At 36.9% G+C, this 19,796-nt stretch overlaps 1 protein-coding gene across 3 annotated transcripts in view; it reads left to right on the top strand.

The window, feature by feature from the left end:
• Window positions 1–19,796, top strand: part of LPXN (leupaxin) — a 43,769-nt gene that overhangs the window by 3,227 nt on the left and 20,746 nt on the right. Inside the window, exons 1-4 of one of the 3 annotated variants that reach the window (XM_036862710.1) lie at window positions 105–198; window positions 5,558–5,715; window positions 11,288–11,334; window positions 18,797–18,896. In XM_036862710.1, coding sequence (XP_036718605.1) covers window positions 186–198; window positions 5,558–5,715; window positions 11,288–11,334; window positions 18,797–18,896 — 318 coding nt within the window. In that variant the 5' untranslated portion in view covers window positions 105–185. Of the gene's footprint in view, window positions 1–104; window positions 199–5,557; window positions 5,716–11,287; window positions 11,335–18,796; window positions 18,897–19,796 lie in introns of those variants that run through there. The other 2 variants (XM_036862709.1, XM_036862711.1) reach the window with 2 other exon arrangements.

Raw genomic sequence — 19,796 nt, 5'->3', positions numbered from 1 at the left:
AAAAAAGAAAGAAAGAAACTCACCAAATCAAAAGAGAGGAAGTGCTAAGCAAATACAGGAACCAAAAAGGGTTATAGAGGCTGCTTCACGCTGGCTCATTCAGTTCCTTTGCGGTCCTCTTCTTCAACACATGCCAAAACAGTTCCTCACAACCTGTGGTACCAGAGCATCTTGGGTGTGTGACAATGGAAGAGTTGGGTGAGTGAGGATCTTCTTGGAGGAGAAACTCTGAGGGAATGAAGACTTGGCTGCCATCTCCATGTGTGGTGGGGTATACTTCTAGCCAGATGGAGGATAGTGTTTTGAAGATTTTATTTTCACTTCTTTCCTGACCTCAGGCCAACCAAGAGTGAAGCATGAGGAACTATGTTATTTTGGGGAACTATGGGTTTGCTGTTTGTAGAGGCACAAAAGGCAGAGAATTTGGTGCTAACCACAGAGTAAACTCTGCACAAATACTTGTGGACTGAATTGTGATTGAAATTGTCATTTTATTATGAGCATTTTGCCTCTTGGGGGCTGCTGGAGATCTTAGGGTGGTCACAGAGTTGTCAAGTTCAGAGATGTGATTTGGGGGGGAAAAGAAAGAAAAAGGAGGGGGGTTAAAGGGTGTTATGAGAAGAAATGGAATAGAAGTACAAGAATGAGGGATTCGCAAAGGTTGGAGAAAGGCCAGAGCGGTTTCATTTGTTCCATGGTTTAGTATTAAATAAGACACAGCACTATTACTCCAGTGCTTTCATTGCTAAGCTTTTTATTGAGAGCAATTCTGAAGGAACAGATTACCATGGCCTGCAAATATGATACCTCCTTCCACTCCAAAGCAGTTGAAACCAGCAGCGAAGCCATTGGCCACACTGCTCAGAGAGATCCCTGATTTCAAACCTCTGGAGTAATGTAAAGTCTGTCATTCTTGGGACTCATTCCATATCTTTTGCCAACTTTTGTTGCTGTCATTCATACTAACACTGAGTCACCTTTACCCAATGTTCAAGCTGCATAATTACACAGTGCCCTGGGTTTTTGTATGTTTGGGGTATGTCAAAAGTGCAAATGACAACAGCAAAAAACATCTTGCATGTTGTCTTTTTAAAAAAAATGTATTTTGAGAGCTGGAGGAGTAGAGGAAGGAAGGAAGGCAAATTACAGGAGGGAAGAGATGTTAATGAAAAGGAGAAGAGTATTTAATGTTTAATAAATATTGAACTGTTTTGGAAATAAAGTCTATTTTGATAGTTGGAGTAGAATATATTTTGGATTTGGGGTAGACTCCCAGTTCTTATCCTGTGTGAAGGTTGGGGAAGTTCACATTTCTGCATGAGTTCCTCCAGAGTCCAGTTCTGCTTTTTTATTTTAGCGATACCTCATGGCTTTAATGTAGGTAATCTGCAAGGGAAGTAATGCTTATTCAGTGACTTAAGCTACATTTGTACATATGTTAATCATTTTAGTGTTCCAAGCAACCTTCTGAAATAGGTATTATCCACTGTTTTTTTTTCAAATGAGAAAACTAAGGAAAACAAAATAACTTGTTCAATGTCACTCATAGGAGCATCTGACACCAAAACCGATTAAGTGACAAGGTGTTCTCCTAATTTAGCAGTTTGTTGGCTCTGGTGTTCCAGCCAATAGGATAACCCAGATAATTTAAAAATTTTTTTAGAAGTAGATTTGCGCAGTTTTGCATTTCCTCAGCAGGATGAATGGTAGAGAAATTTGGTCCAGGAATGTGGAAAGTACCAAGTAGCCTGGAAGGTAACATTCATGTATGTTATCCAGGTGGCTAAACCTCATTAGGCTGTTAATAGCTACACCTCAATCGCTTCTTCAAATTGTCATCAGCTCAATAACTACCCAAAAGACTTAGGGTGGGTGTTTCTTCTCCAATGTGGAGAAATAGCGTGGAGGACAAGTCAGCCCAGGCGGGCCAATATTTCCTCTCTGCAGTACTGCCCCCAAGGTTGGTAGTTTATATCCACCCAGAAAGTCTTACCTAAACCCTCATTACATGGGGATGCTAGATAAAGGGGAACCGGGAGCAGACTCTGGCTCGGAATGAAGTCATTACAGTCTAGTGAGACCCTCAAGACACCTCACTTACTTCCCTTCCTGTGACTGTTGACACTGTTTGATTTCCACAGATGAGGCGCTATGAAAATGGACTGCAGAGTGTTCAGTCTGATACCCCCCACCCCGCACCAGTAATCCCGTATTTGTCATGCTGAAATTAGTCATCTTCAAATTACAGCATCTGGCCAAAAGGGAGATAATCTCGGGGTGTTGGTGATGTGTACACTCATAGGAAACAGGAAAAGAAAGGCCTGTTAACTCATGACCCAGAAAGGAGTTTTAGTAACTCTGGTTAGCTGGCGCTTCTAAGGGTAACCTTCTGCTCTTAGTGGTATGGTTTGCTTCTCTTGTAGAGGGTTTTCTCTCTCCCCTCATCTTTATTGTAAATGCCTTTTTTTTTTTTAAGATTTCATTTTATTTATTTTTGGCTGCGTTGGGTCTTTGTTGCTGTGCTCGGGCTTTCTCTAGTTGTGGCCAGCGGGGGCTACTCTTAGTTGCGGTGTGTGGGCTCTAGGCACCCAGGCTCAGTAGCTGTGGTGCACAGGCTTAGTTGCTCCGCAGCATGTGGGATCTTCCCGGACTAGGGATGGAACCCGTGTCCCCTGCACTGGCAGGCAGATTCTTATCTGCTGCGCCACCAGGGAAGTCCCGACTTTTTATTTTGAATCCAAGAGGAACCATGACTTCTGTTTGGAGCAAAGCTTAGGAAATAGAAAAGAAAGAAGCTATATCTTAATAGAGGGCTATAGAATAAAAATTTGGAACTCAGAGATTTGGCATTCAGTTTGGCTAGTAAAGTCCTGAGAGAAAAAATTTTACTCTCTATTTCTACCTTACTTTTTCTTTTCTTTCCTCTTCTTTTTAAAAACCTTTTATTATAGAGAATTTTAAAATTTACAAAAGGAAAGAAAATAGTTAAAGAAGTCTGATGTACGCATCAATCACCTTAAACAATTATCAGCTCTTGGTTAATCTTATTTCATGTATACATCCACCCATTCCTTCCATTCCTAGATTATTTTAAAGTGATTTCACATATTGTATTATTTCATATGTAAATATTTCAGCATAAATATATATATATACATTTATACAAATAACCATAATACCATTATCATATCCATAATATCCTTAATAGTAATTTCTTAATGTCATGACATACCATTGTCACACCTAAAATATTAACAGAAATTACTTAATATTATCAAATATCCTATCACAACTAAAATAAGTTAACAGTACTTATTACTTATTGAATTTTCAGTCACTGTTCAGTATTACTAATTGTTTCTTTCTTTGTTTGTTTGGTTTTTGCTTGTTTATTTAAGAGTCATACATTGAAATCAGTTGTAAGTCTCATGTCTCTTTTAGCCTTTTGGTTCCCCCTCTATCTCTTCTTTTTCCATTACAGTTTATTTGTTGAAGGATCATTTGCCCTGAAGAGTTTAGCTCAGTTTGCTTATCTCTAAAATGGTGCATAAAATTCATTATATTTGTGAGCTGGATTCTTGAGAAAGATCTGTAGAGGATTTCATTTGTAAGAAATGTTTAGGGCTTCCCTGGTGGCGCAGTGGTTGAGAATCTGCCTGCCAATGCAGGGGACACGGGTTCCAGCCCTGGTCTGGGAAGATCCCACATGCCACGGAGCAACTGGGCCCGTGAGCCACAATTACTGAGCCTGCGCGTCTGGAGCCTGTGCTCCGCAACAAGAGAGGCCGCGATGGTGAGAGGCCCGCGCACCGCGATGAAGAGTGGTCCCCACTTGCCGCAACTAGAGAAAGCCCTCACACAGAAACGAAGACTCAACACAGTTATAAATAAACAAATAAAAGAACGTGAATTTCTAAAAAAAAAAAAAAAAAAAGAAATGTTTAGATCTTTTCTTATGCCATTAAGAAATACCCATCCCCGAATATCTGAAATAAATTAAAATCTTTTTTTAATGACCTGTAAAGTTCATTTTCCTCATCTGAAGACTTTAGAGCTAGGCAGATCCTTAGAAACAATATAATCCAGTGTTTTGCAAAGTTGAAAAACTACAATCTGTGGTAAGAAATCCACTGGAGATCTACTAGTGGGTCTCCATCCGCAATTTAAAAAAATACTGTTGTGATACAATTGCTTTATTATGTAGATGAGGAAACAGCTTCAGAAAAGAAAGTGTCATGCCAAGACGCTCCAGAGAATCCACATGGGAATGGGGTCTGGAATTTCTGACTTGCAGGGGCCACAGTGATCAGATAGCCCAGGATCAGCCAGGTGCTCCACTCAGTAGCAGCGTGACCTTAAACAAGGTATTTGTCTCTTTCTTTTTTTTTTTTTTTTTTTTTTTTTTTGGCTGTGCTGGGTCTTCGGTTCGTGCGAGGGCTTTCTCTAGTTGCGGCAAGTGGGGGCCACTCTTCATCGCGGTGCGGGAACCGCTCTTCATCGCGGTTGCGCGGGCCTTTCACTATCGCGGCCCCTCCCGTTGCGGAGCACAGGCTCCAGACGCGCAGGCTCAGTAGCTGTGGCTCACGGGCCTAGGTGCTCTCCAGCATGTGGGATCTTCCCAGACCAGGGCTCGAACCCGTGTCCCCTGCATTAGCAGGCAGATTCTCAACCACTGCGCCACCAGGGAAGCCCCTATTTGTCTCTTTCTTAATCTACAAAATAAGGACAATGCTATCACTTACCTCAAAGCATTAGGATGACTAAATATATAAATATATAATTAAATATATAAGAAGTATATAAACTCCTGAGCACTGTCCTGTGCCTGTCCTGTGTTAATTTTATTATTAACATTAATAATCTCCTCAAAATAATCTCCTCAAAACAGAAAGGTAACAGTGTAATACTCATCCATTAAAGTCCATTGGTTTTTCCCAAGAAAACTACAAGAGAAACAAATCTCAGCTGTTTGGATTGCAGCATCTTGCTTGACTTTGCAACATCTGTTTCCCCTCCAATCCCTTTTTCTCCCCACACCTTAAATGACAGACTACTTATACTTTGCTTTGAGAATTTTGTTATGTGCTGGGGATGTAAGAAAAAAAATTATCAGGATTAAGAATAAGTTTTACTGTACTGGCATGTTTTGGAAAACTGTAATATAATTGCTTATATTTTTCTGATGGGAAAAAATATGTAGCATTTACCTTTTTCTAATTGGAGATCTTGGTGGGTGATCCACTCTAAATAAATGCTAAAAATGAATATGCTGCAATATAAAAAGCCAAATTGTAGAATAAGACTATGAAATTGAATGCAACCATAGGAAATAAGAAGCAGGCTACAGTATGCAGAGGGCATTAAACATCTCCTGGTAGAATGGACCATATTCTTGAAGTCAAATAAGGAGTAAGGGAGGATGTTTGAATTTAGCCTTCTCTTAAGACCCAAGAGAAGAGGGAGATGAATGGAGGCACAGTGGGGATATTTAAGAGGATAATTGTTCCAGAAAACGTACATATTCTATATCATGATTCCCTTGTATCTTTTGCTATAGATGCCTTGTTGGAGGAACTGGAACACTCCACCCTCCAGGAGAGTGATGAATACTCCAACACAGCTTCTCCTCCCCTGGACCAGCATTCCAGAAAGGAGAGCAACCATGCTGAGACCTCAAATGCCCCTTCCATTCCGGGTGACTCAAGTCCCTTTCCGGTAACTTTTCATTTATTGGAGTACCTTGAATATAGATATTTGAGTGCATTTCTGAAAATTAATTGTATCTTACATAAAATGATGCAAAAGGAAAATCATATATCCAAGAAAGAGAAAAGAATTACTCAATGATAACTTAAAGGTGGTTGTTTTCAGAAAGAAGAGGAGAATGGAGAAAAATCATAGAAGAATAAACCTTTGAGAACTTTTTTTTTTTTTTTTTTCCTGAGGGCCTGGTAACAGGCATAGTATTCCCTAACTCACTTGGGATATTCTGATATCACCGTCTGGGTATCAGAGATGCATGTTGCAGTTTGACTGGAATGGAACTCAGTAAGGCCAGAGATCACCTGGGCAAGGCCAGGCAGCAGCTCAGCCAGATCTTCTCAGGATGATTTTTCAGGATCACCACTTTCCAGCTCTTATTTTCTGCTGAATATATTAGGAAATTCAATTAGTATATCCAGAGATGACAAAGCTCCAGGGAACCAACACAAACAAACTAAACTCATAAAAGATTATGTATAAAAAACCCCCAGAAATCCAATTTATTAATTTCTGGTTAGAGTTTAAACTATCAAGTAGAACAGACACTAGTATCTGCTGATATATGTATTCCCTTCCTATGGATAAGTCTACATGCATCTACTTTATGATTAGAAGGTTACTTGATGAGAATGGATTAGTGTAAGAGGAATTAAGTAGGTGCTCTTCATATCTGGTGTTTCTCAACTATGATATTCTGATTCATCCTTGTACACTAAAGGAAATCACCAGTAGCACAGACTTGAAATTTGAGCCTATGAGTAGGTTTCCCTTTTAACTGTTCTTCCTTCCAGCTACATACATACAGTTTTAAGGATACACATTTATCTCTCTACTAAGGAGCTATTGTCTTTGTTCTCACTGTGAGATTATAGCCATAGATTCCTAACTGATCGCCTATCCTGACCACCCCCCTGCAATTTATTCTCCAAAAAGCAGCCAGGATAATCCTGTAAAACTTAAATCAGATCATCTTATTCTTCTACTCAGAACCCCAAGATGAATTGTCATCTCATTTGGAATAAAAGCCACAGTCTTTTTTTTTTTTTTTTTTTTTTTTTTTTTTTTTTTTTTTTAGTTTAAACATGTTTATTTTCCCTTCACCTTGCTCTTGGTCGTGTCCACAGGAAATTGATTTTTTACCTGACAGCCATCCATTTATTAAAAAACAGGTGCTTTGAACAAACTTCTTTATCTTCTTTGCTGATGGTCTTGTTTTCTTTGTGCTCTATTTCTGCCCTGATAGTTTTCTGCATGATGAGAAGGTTACCGTCTCACTGTGGCTTCTCCTCTGTCCTTGGACGTGGGGTATCCTCCTTGGTGAAGTCCAGGGTCTTCCTGTCAATGATTGTCCAGCAGCCAGTGGTGATTCTGGTGCTCTCGCAAGAGGGAGTGAGAGCACGGCCTTCTACTCCGCCATCTTGGTTAATCTCCCCAAAAGCCACAGTCTTTACACTGACTTTATGGGGTGACCTACGTCTTGGTTCCCTTGGAAGAGCCTGGGTTTATGCTTATTTTCTTGACATCCTATTACTGACTTTACCTTTTACCCCAGATTTTCCATTTTTTGTGTGTGTGAAATTTTTAAAATTAGTATTTGCATTAAAGTAAACCAGCATGGATTAATAGACCTCCGTTTGGTTCTTCTGGCTTCTCTCACAGTCTCATGTAGTAGCATATAAAACACATGTGCAGTGAACAGAGTTCTTATTTTATTGTAGCTGGATCTAAAAGACCAATGACCACTTGTCTCTCATTTCCTGATCCTGATAAGACAAAATCTAACTGACAGCTCCCTTTGAAGGATAATATGCAAGGTACTGGCTGTTAAAGCTAAGCGTTCAAGCACAGCCGTCAGGGGCAGCTAACTCCTTTGGTCTTAGGTGGTGGCAGGAAAAACCTTGAGGTTTTTTTTTCCCCTGGTGGCCACTTGGTATAGCACCACTCATGCTGTGCTGTGGTCCATGTGGTGGTCTGTGAGATGCAGGGAGCCTCTTCAGGGTCAGAAAGAAATATGGGAAATTGTGACTTAATGTCATACAAGTTGTGTCTAGGAAATAGAGGCTGAGCATTCTTGCCACAGAGTACAGTATAATCTAAACGTTCTTGTTAAATCAGTTTTGTCACTAATTGTATACTAAAGCAATAACTGTTAGTTTTATTATTTGGTAATGCTTTTAAATTTTGCAACAAACGCTTTCAGCAGCATTTGGCTCAAACCAAAACCAAAACTGCACGTTTGTCTCACAAAAGTTGATGATGGGACTTCCCTGGTGGTGCAGTAGCTTAGACTCTGCACTCCCAATGCAGGGGGCCTGGGTTCGACCCCTGGTCAGGGAACTAGATCCCACATGCATGCCGCAACTAAGAGCTCGCATGCTGCAACTCAGGAGCCCATCTGCCACAACTAAGACCCAGAGCAACCAAATAAAAAAAATAATAAAATAAAGTTGATAATGGATGTGGAATCTAAGTATTTGTTAACATTTACCATCCACTGTGAGGGGAATAGAATTATCACTGTCCATTTGAAAACCGCAAGACACAAATATGGGGAAGAAGCATCAGGACCTACTTTAAAAATTAATGTCTAATTTAAGAAGAATGGGCCAGCAGATGATAATTCAATATGTGAAGCTGCAGGAGGTATGTTTACATGTCATTGAAAAGCACACCTTTCCATTTGGATCAAATTACTCTTCTAAATTAATTTTGCTCATTTTCAATTCCAAGTTTTCTTGTGCTTGTAAGTAAAGTGAATTGGTGATGATTAATTAATTGATTCCCTTTGCAAGCCATCAAATAATACCAGATTAAATCAATTAGAGACCTCAATTAGAAAATTTAATTTCAAAATGGTTTAATTTTTACATCCAATTCAAAGAATCAAAGCAAAATATTTAGAAGTTCATTCTTTTGTCTAAAATGAGATTGTTAATGCCATTGTAAATTTAGTTGAAAAGTTCAACAATGGAGATTAAATGTTGTTTTGGGGGGGGTGATAATACTAATACAGATTTTGGTGGAGCAGAGCATGTGGTAAAATCAATGTTCTTACTTACATACTTAAAAGCCTATGGAGCAGATATGTACTTGGAATTTGTTGTGATATGCACAAAATTCGTGACTGCATCCAAATAAGCTTTAGTATTCCACCAATCAAAATAGGAACTGCAATTGTTAAAATTTACAAATTATATATGTATGTATATTTGTACACAATCAGGGTATATATATAGCTCATCTACAAAACTTTCGTGACAGAAGCTCTTGTTGAATGTAAAAATGTATTAGCATGGCTGTATGTATTTTCTCTCTTCATTGCCTGTGAGCCTGAGCCTTTGAAAAACCACTTTGTAAAGCAGCCTAAATTTAGGCCACATTTATGTGCAAAATCAGTTGGAAATATTTAATCAAATTATTCAATGAATGTAGCATGAAAAGTCAGCTTTTGAAGTTTTTAACAAGTTGCAATTATGTGAAACAAAGCTTACAAAAAGGAAGAAGCTCAGATTTCTCCCTACAAAAGCCTGGGAGGAATTCAACAAATCAAAAGATGAGAGTTCAAATGGTTTAATTACCTAACTTGAAAATCGTGCTTTGGAAACATCTTGACTTTGACGGACCTCCTGATTTTAATTGCATAGATTTATATTCCCACCAGAATGGGATGAAATTGTAAAGGCCTGTGATTTTGCAGTATCTACATTTGATGAAGTGTTAAAAGGCATCACACATAGGGACAATTTAAGAGCTCTGTCCTGTAAAAATATTATTGAAGAAAGGTGGGCCGAATGGAGGCAGAAATACAGCACATGTGAAAATATTGGAGCTGAAATAATTACACATTTTAATATAAAAAATAGAATTCAGAATATCTTCCATTTAGCAGAATCTGCTCTGAACTTACAGGTTCATCAGCATCTGGAGAGAGAGTATTTTCTCAGTTAAAACTATTATGGGCTATGGAGAAGCAGTGTCAACAATTTCAAATATACTAACCATAAAATGAAGCTTTGTAGAAGATTGCAATTTTATAAAAAATATAAAAATAAATAAGATCATATAGAAAAGAAAGACATTTTTCAGAAAAATTTTCACATCACAGTGTTAAAGGCAACAATGGCTAAGTAGCCAATTAAGGTATATATAAATATATCTATATCTCAAGAATAATTATTTACTTATGCTATTTTTAAATGTTTAAATAATCAATATGAAAGGTTTAAAATTTTTTTGCTTTCATGTTCATAGCTGTGTGTCATTTAAAAATATTCTAGAAAATTTTATTTTGAATAGAATTAGTTTATTGGTCCACCAATATAATAAAATAAAAATTTTGGTCCATAAATACATATTTAAAAATTAATGTAATATTAATTATTTTTTAGTCCCCTCTTTCACTCTTAAAGGTGTCCCAGTTTGAATAATGAATTATATGGTCACCCTACTTGCATGACTTGGCCCCTTGTACTATTTGCCCCTGTCTCATTGGTTCACTCACCTCCTCTCTGTTCCATAGATGCTCCAGGGTGCTGTCTATCTGGATCATGTTACCCTTGATATCTGCATGCTTCCCTCACCCCCTACAAGCCCTTGTCCAAGGGCCCCTTTCTCAGTGAGTCCTTACCCGACCAATATATTTATAAATGCCATCCATCCCCCATTTCTTATCTCCTACCCTTCATTAATTTTTATTATTTTTTTACATATTAATTTATTATCTGTTTCTCACCACCATAATGTAAGGCTCAGGAACCATTTCTGTTCCTTTGTTTTGTTTTGTTTGTTGACTCCTGCATCCCCAGCCCTGGCACATGACAGGCACTCAATAAATATTTGTTCGTGAAATAAACTACTGGCCAACTACCCTTTAGAGTCACTCATTATTTCTTTTGGTATGTTAAATTTAATTGTGTTATAGTCTTCCCCTAGACACCATCCTGTCTAGTTAAAGGGGCTTTGCTCTGACTCATTTTGTTTGTTTTATGGTTCTTTTCTGAGTACAATGACTTCTCTATGTCAGTGCTTTTAGGGCAGGGAGGGGGACACCGTATTTGTTCACATGCCAGCTACTGCGCTTAGAATTTGGCCTTCCTCTGTGGGATGGCTGGTACTCCTCTGCCTTGTGAAAGGAGATTTCAGAGATAGGCTAGTTATCGTCCCCTTTAGAAGCTAAAAACATCTTCTAACTCTGGGTGTAGATAAGTACCAACATTTTTTTTTTTATTTAAAAAATTATTTTATTGAGGTATAGATGATTTACAATGTTGTGTTAATTTCTGCTGTACAGCAAAGTGATTCAGTTATACATATATATACGTATTCTTTTTCGTATTCTTTTCCATTATGGTTTATCACAGGTTATTTTTTTTAACATCTTTATTGGAGTATAATTGCTTTACAGTGGTGTGTTAGTATCACAGGGTATTGAATATAGTTCTCTGTGCTATACAGTAGGACCTTGTTGTTTATCCAGCATCCAGCAGAAATTCATTCTTTCTTCTCTTTCACTTGTATGTCTTAGGTGCAGCTTGTGTATACTACCAAAATCCAGGAGCCCCATGTCCACAGGTATTTTTTAAAATTAAATACTTAAAAAATTAAGTTTATTAGATAATTGTTATCAGCTGTGTTTGGACCATAATTTGCTTTGCAGGTGTTTATTATTAGAATTCCTACTACCCTCCCCCTCGTTCCATGATCTGTGAGCAGAGGTGGATTTCTGCCCAGCTGACTTGGCAGTTTCTCAAGGAGCCTGGCTTTTAGACAGGTTGTCCAGGATGGTGGGCTCTGCTATTTCCTTTACCACCTGAAAAAGTGTAAATAGTCCAAGTCACCACAGATGTTTTGGCCCAGCCATTTCAGATATCATGCTTCAGTTCACAAAAGAGAAAACACCTAAAGAAATTTCAGCAAGATGCCGACAAAGTCAGACCTAGGATCAGGGCTGCGCTAAAACAGTGTGTCTCCGTGGAAGATTAATGAATATATACTTCTTTCCATATTTGCTCAAAATTTATTTAGTGGTGGAGGGGTTTCCTTTTAATAAAAGTTACTTATTGAAACAGATCCACTTACTAAATTATCTCTTCTGGCCAAAGCAGAATTGACAGTCTAAAAAAATTAAAAGGCCACTTTTCCTGTTCTCTCTTCAGTTATAGCTTGCAATTTTTAAAAAAAAAGTGAGACAGCATTCTGGGAAACAAAGGGTTTAAAATGTAGGTAGTAAAGGTCCATGCTTGGTGAAGAGTACTACACCACATATTATTTGGTTTCAGAATTGCCACCAATAGTGCACACACGGTGTAAAAATAAGGGAAGGACCTGTGCTATCTTTTGAAGTCTTTTTACAACTCCCCACTTTAAGGCACTTTCTACTTTGATGGGAGTGAGGCCAATTTACTAATACATATGCCAGCTAATTCCAGTTCTAGGAAGCTGCCTGGTGGGCGTGTCTCCTAGGCCTTCCTGTCTCTCCCCCTTGTAAAAACATGAAAACAAAGCAAAGCAACAACAACAACAAAACAGTACCTGGTACACAATAGGCTCTCAGTTAATACTGATTTTTTTTTAAATTGAGGAAACCAAGACTTTAATGGAAACACTAATAAACACAGGAACGTATGAGAACCGGCCCAACCAACAGCCATTTTCCTGTATATCTGGCATTGTGATCAGTTGATGGTATGCCAATGGTAACTTATTGACACCCCCTCCTCTGTAGTACAAATCTGTGATCTGTTTCCCATCAGACCCCTTTCTCCCTCCTCTCTTGTTCTGCTCTGTACTCCAGGGGAGCTGAACCCTGCAGGTTGGGTTTTCCAGGCTCCAGGGTCTGTAGGCTTTTACTGGTTTCAACCAATGGGAGGCACTGTGGAGAGACTGGAGGGTGAAAGGCAGGGAAATTTAGGGCCTTTGCTCCCCCCAATCTCTCTCTCCACAGTGTCTCTGTCAGCAGTTATATCTACTTTTATGGCTTCAGCTGGAGAAAAACAGGTCTGTTGTGGTTCCAGTTTATGCCTATTAACCTGGGCTCCTGGGCTCTGGTAACTTTGCCTCTTTGCTTTGTCCCTTTGGCCTCATGGCTTCCTGCTGTAGCTAATCTCTGGGTTCCCTCAGTGTTTTCTGTTTGCTTCTTAGCCCTCCCATCACCTGTGTAATCAAATTTCTAGATTGAATTCCTTCTTCTTACTCCTAGTGTTTGTATTTTCCTGAGTGGACCTTGATCGATGTACTTAACCATTACTGAATGATACTTATTGTGTAGACCTGAGTGGGAGAGTGATATGAAATCCAGGTGGCCTAGTAAATATGTAATGGACTGATACAAACCCGAGGCTGGTATAATTCAGAGCCAATAAGGCTCACGTGTACAGATGGAACATGAGACACAGAAACAAGATTCCTGCATTGTTTCCACCATTTCCTCTGGCTTGCTTAAATTAACCAAACGTTAGTTTCAACTTTAAAAGTACCAATACCTTGAAATACTAGTTGAGAATATAACAATATGACAGTATTTAGAAATGTATCTTTTATATGAACAGAAATAATTTTGGTAAGAATAGGGAGGGAGACTTCATAAAAATATTGCAGAGGAATGAATGGGGGAAAAAAGTGAAGCCCCTCACTTGAGAAGTCTGGATTTTTTTAAACGCATCTCTTGTATTTGTATTATTAAAACCTCTGAGTAACGAAGTTGTTGCTGATGGCATGCTAAGCGCCTTTATCATCTTCAATAGGTCTGGGGACAAATCAAAGGAGATTTGAGGTTTCTCTCTTTTCACAAACATTTCCTGTAGTGATGCAAACATCAACTCTTCAAGGTCTCTCATTTCTTATTTAGAAGTTTATATTGTTGACACAATTACTCTTAGGGTATTTTGGCAATGATGTATTTCTCTTTACACACTGCACTAGGAGTCTGGTTAGAAACCAGTAAGAGTTCTTTCAATAAGCACAAGTATACCCCACCTGTGAGATGGACAGGTTTTTAGGATTATACAGACCCATCTAAGAAACTACATTTATTCTACACTGGGGCACAGGGCAGAAGAATGTGTTCCCAGTCCTGCTGCCTTCTGTATTTCCAAGACACATGCCTGTGGCAGCAATTACTAAGGGATTATGACTGAAAAGAGTTGTGAGAGAGAGCTCCTCCGTACTTTGTTGGAAACCTCCAAGAACTAAATCAGTCACTTGTAATCAGTCACCTGACCATTTTTGTTCTTAGATTAAACACCCCTACTCCAAAAAAAAAAAAAAACCCAAGCTTATGTTGGGCAGGAGGCCATGTTGTACCTAAAAGACAAAGTCTTTTAAGAAGGGAAGAGATCCACTTCCTCCTAAATTTTCCTTGTTAAATACTCAAACTGAGTCAGTAGCAGGACATGTTGTACCCAAGAGATAGTCTTTTTTTCTTAAGAGAGGAAGATAAGCATCTTCCTTCTACTTTTTCCCCAGCTGATAAATACATAAAAATAAGTAAAGTAGTAAGACTTTGTTGTCATTTTTGAAAATATATTTAGTGAAAGACGTAGAATATTTGGTTTTATTTATTGCTTTGTGTGTGTGTGTCTCTGTCACACACACACACAGTTTGGTGGGTTGTTAGCTAAGCTTCTTGGTTAATGTTAATTGCAAACATTATTCCGGAGACAGTTACCTGTATAACCCAGTGATTCCACTTCTCAGAGTGTACTCTATGGAAATAAATATCAAATATTTATGTAGCAGTATTGATTATAACAGTGAAAATCAGAAGCAATCTAGGTATCTAACAATAAGTGATTGATTTAATAAATTATGGCACATTATGCATTTGAAAACTATATAGCCTTTATATATCATTTTAAAAGATAATTCAGTGATAGAAAACACAAGCTTCAGAGTGTGCAGGCCCAAACTCTGTTATTTGCCATCTGTATTGGGTTGAGCAAAGTTTTTAACTTCTCTAGGCCCCAGTTTTTTCATCTGGGAGTGATAAAACTTACCTTTAAGGTTTTTATGAGGATTTAAAGAGAACACGTGTAAAACCCTTTACAGAGTGCCTGGTGTAGTGTACACACTCAATAAATGTTAACTATTACGTTTGCAAAGGACAGATAAGGATGTGCATAAGGATATGGAAAAATGTTAACTTTAAAACATAAAAAAACAGTAATATTCAAATTTTCTAAAATCATACACAATCATAGAAGAGTGTAAAAATATAAGCCAGCATGTCTAGAGTATTAACTGCCTCTCAAAAGGAAGATTATGTGTGGTTTCGTTTTTTCTTTGTATTCCTCTGCAGTTTTAAAATGTTCTGCATTTAACATATTAATTTTATATTTAAAAATAATTTTAGTAGGACTCACTCACAACACTGTAACTGTATTAATGTAGTATACGGAAGGTTGTTTATGGAATCGTTTATTTATGCATGTGTGCATGTGTGTATAACTAAGATATACGTGAGAATTGTACTGCTGATGCCCCATCTGCCACCCCTACCGCCTCATCTGTTTTCATCATTGTTTCTTTTCTAGTATAGAGGACCTTTGTGTTGAAAATACAACTTCATGTACACAATTATTTTATAAACTCACGTATATAAAAAGTCAGAGAGATACCTTCTGCTTAATATTACTGTAAACCTAAAACTGCCCTAAAAAATAGTCTTTAAAAAAAGTCAAAGAAGGGACTTCCCTGGTGGTCCAGTGATTAGGACTCCGCGCTTTCACTGCTGGGTCCCGGTTCAATCCCTGGTTGGGGAACTAAGATCCCGCAAGCCACGCTGGCACCACCAAAAAAAAAAAAAGTCAAAGAAATGCGAGATATACAGGGTAAAATGTGAGACCACCTCCAGTAGAGTCTTTCCTCCCACCACCTAATTACCAGCTCCTTAGGTAACTGTGCCGGTAGGTATGTCTTCTTACAGACCTTTGTGTATGCATATTCATACTTATGTATCTGTGCTTTTAAAATTAGATAAATGGAAGGATATTTTTCACACTGTTCTGGGCCTTGCTTTTTTAGGTTAACAATACAAATGAGAAGTCTTCCTTAGTTCATAAAATTCTATGTGGGCATTCTTTTTAGCAGCTGCAGGGTTATTCCATAGCATGGGTGGACCATAATTTATTTGACTATATTTTCATTTAGTTTTAATTTGCTCATAAAAACTATTCTGTTTTTGTGTTTTAAGGAATGTCCTTGTACGTATATCTTTATAGATATGTCCAATTTTTCTGTAGGATAGAGTCTTAGAAGTGAAATTGCTGAATCCAAGGGTATATGCATTTGAAATATTGATAGATGCTACCTTGCAAAGGGTTTTATAACTTATGTAGCTACCTATAATATATGTAAATGTATCTGTGTAGATATAACCCTGACTTTTGCCAACACTGCATATTGTCAATCTTTCAAAACTTTGATTCATGGGAAAAAAATGGTATCTCACCATTTAATTTGCATGTTAAAGATTGAGATTGAGTATATTTTTATGTAGTAAACATTCAAATTTCTTTTTCTGAAACTTACTTTTTAAAAAATCCTTAGCTCAGGTTTCTTTTGCATTATATTTTTACTATTGATTAATCAACTTTTAAATATTTGAATATTGTTTATGTTTTAAATATTTATTCATGTTAAATTTTTTAATACTATCTTTATCAATATTTTTTCTTTTTTGACATCACTTGGGAGTTTTATGCCTTTTTTAGGAAAGTCTTTATCACTCCAAATTATTAAAAAATCCTCCATTTTCTTCTAGTATTTTTGTTTAAACATTTATATCTTGAATTCATTAAGAACACATTTGTGTGTACAGTGTGTTAGGGATCTAAATTTATTGTGTTCCAAATAGGTTATCATGCACCTTGATTCTAATAGTCTGTTCCTGATTATTTGAAATGCCAGGTTTACCATATGCAATGTGCTCATAGGTACCAGAGTCTGTTTCTGGGTTTTCTAGTCTACCCTACTTTTGTTCTACTTGTCTGTTTCTTTAGCAACATCACACAAATTAAATTATTATCATTCTATAGGATACCGCATCTACTGGGGCAAGTTATCCCTGTTTTTTTTTTTTCTTTCTTCAAAATTGCCTTGAGTGTTCTCGCTTGTATTGAATTTTAGCATCAGCCTATTAACTTGAATAATTCGATTATAATTTTTGTATGGATTATATTGAATTTATAGTTTAATTGGGAGAAACTGACATCATATTATGCATCTTTATTTAGGTGGGTCTTCTTTTTAGTGATTTTTCTTCATAGAAATCTTACACATTTCTTGTTAGATTTATTCTTTAATACTTAATATATTTTTTTCTTGGCATTGTGAACACATTTTTCTCCTCATTGAATTTTCAAATCAGTTACCCCTGGTCTATAGGAAAGACACGAATTATTTCATTTTATTCTTGTATCTAGTAGCCATCCTGATTTTTAAAAATTCATTATAATAGTTGTTATATCATTTATCTGTCATTTTCTAGGAATATTATTATATATTTAAAAAGAGTGAGAGTACGTTTTTCTTTAAAATATATAAATCTCTTATCTTTACTTTTAAATGCATTTGCTAATGCATTCTGGAATAATATTGGAGACTAGCAATGAGGGTAGGAGCCTTGTCCTCCTCTTCCCTAAATTAGAAATGTGCTTAGTATTTGACTATTAAAGATGAGGCTTGTTATAGATTTTTATAGACATATTTTGTCAGGTTATGGAATTTTTCTTCTTCTCCTCGATCTTCAACAACAAGAATGGTGGTTAAATTTGTTTTCAGTTGCTTTTCAGTACTTCTCAATATGTTTATAAAGATTTTCTCTTTTTCTGTTAGTATAATGAATTATAATAATCCTTTACGTAATGTTGAACCATTCTTGGATGACTGGTATGCACACTACCACACACACACACACACACACAAACACACACACACCCACAAACACACACACACACCATTCTGTCTTTGGTTTTAGTACCAAGTTTCTGAGATATTCATAGAACCTGTTGGGTGATTTTTCCATATTTTATTATGTACTTGGTAATTTATACAATGCTCCCAAAAAGCTGTTAGTTTTTTTGGTTTGTTTTCTGTTTAACTGATTTATGCTTTTATTCCTTCTGTTTAATTATTATTTTATTTTTTATTTTTTGAGAGTCTTGAGTTGGATGTTTCATTTGCTTCTGGTCTTTTTTATTTTTCAATATTGCACCTAAGTCTATTTATATTTTTCCTTTCAATAACATTTTGCTTTCAACTCTGAAGAGCATGTGTGATTGTATAGCTATTTCTAAATAGTTTGAAAATTGTTAATTTTTTCTTTCTCCCAAGAATTACTTTATTTTTATTTAAGTATACAGAATATGGTCTGTATGATTTACTTCTTAGAATTTATTAGACTCTATTTTGTGTCCTCACACATGATTAATTTTACTAATGATTATGCAGATATTTGAATAAAAATCTGTTTACTGTTTCTGGGGCCCATGGACCAATGTCTTCTCTGTATTTATTTATTTTTATGTATTTTATATATTATATAAATGTTATTATATGTTATATAAATATATATTAAACATATTATATAAATATATAGTATATATATTATATATTTATTTTTTGTCTTTCACTTGACAATAACTGAAAGAAGATATAATACTTTATAGTTTAAGAAAGAATGCTGTTAAAGTAAAAAATACACATTGGACCGTGGTCTTCAAACTCTTTTCAGAGGCTGCTTTTTTCCTGGTTGTTGGGGGAGAATGGCCACCCAGCTACAGGTCCGGCACTTTTCTTCATGCACTTGAGAACAATAGTCAAGTTTTTGAGACGACCAGAGGGAGACATGGAGACAAAGGCAGAGAGACCTTGTTCAGATGTTTAGTACCTATTTGTTAAAAATAGTCTCTGTCTCTAGTTTTAGTCATATCTAAGGGGTTAATAGTTAAAACTGCGTTTTCTGGTATTTTATGCATGGCCTAACATTTATTTGAGTTTTGATGTGTTGGTATGACTTTTTGTTTTCTCCCTATAGTGAGGTCCAAGAGCCAAAGGAATCACCACCACCTCCTAAAACCTCAGCAGCTGTGCAGTTGGAGGAGCTGATGGCCCACCTGTGTGAAATGCAGACCCAGGTGAGCACAGTCCCTGTGATACAGCCTTCAGGGTCTCATCTCTGTGGACTCAGCTCTGCATTCCCCCTTGAGAAACTCTTCTAAGTCATTATTCATTTTCCCATACTAAATTTAATTCAATGGATGAACTCAAATTTGTACTATGTATTTTTTTTTAATTGAAGTATACTTGATTTACAATGTGTTGTATTAGTTTCAGGTGTACAGCAAAGTGATTCAGTTATGTGTGTGTGTGTGTGTGTGTGTGTGTGTGTATATATATATATATATATATATAAAACTGATTCTTTTCCCTTATAGGTTATTACAAAATATTGAGTATAATTCCCTGTGCTATCCAGCAGGTCCTTGTTGGTTATCTATTTTATATACAGTAATGTGTAAATGTTAATCCCAAACTCCTAATTTACCCCCCGCCACCCCTTTACCCCTTTGGAAACCATAAGTTTGTTTTTTATGTCTGTGGGTCCATTTCTGTTTTGTATATAAGTTCATTTGTATCAATTTTTTTAAGGTGTATTATCTGGACATAAAAGATACTGTGATATGGGTTCTGATCTCAAGGGGCTTGGAGTGTGCTTGATAAAATGAGGCATAAGACTCTGTGACATTTATAGAATAAAAGACAGATTGTTTGCCACTAAAGCTGGATAAAGCGTGGAAGGGCTGTTAAAGAGAACCCCCTGAGTGGGATGGAGGACACCTGTGGGCTAGCTGGGTCAGAGCAAGGGAGAGCAAAGTGTGGCTTTGACAGTAGGAAGGATGAGTCCTAAACTCATACTGAGATAAAATCTGCCCCCTTGTTCTAGTCTCCAGAGCATGGGTGGCAAGCTCACTGGCCTGGCAGGGAATGGAACTCACATAAATGGACCTAAGAATTTATTAAGGGAATTATCATCT

Source organism: Balaenoptera musculus, chromosome 8, assembly GCF_009873245.2.
Source record: "Balaenoptera musculus isolate JJ_BM4_2016_0621 chromosome 8, mBalMus1.pri.v3, whole genome shotgun sequence".
NCBI classification, from domain to species: domain Eukaryota; kingdom Metazoa; phylum Chordata; class Mammalia; order Artiodactyla; family Balaenopteridae; genus Balaenoptera; species Balaenoptera musculus.
This window is presented reverse-complemented; position numbering and strand designations above follow the sequence as displayed.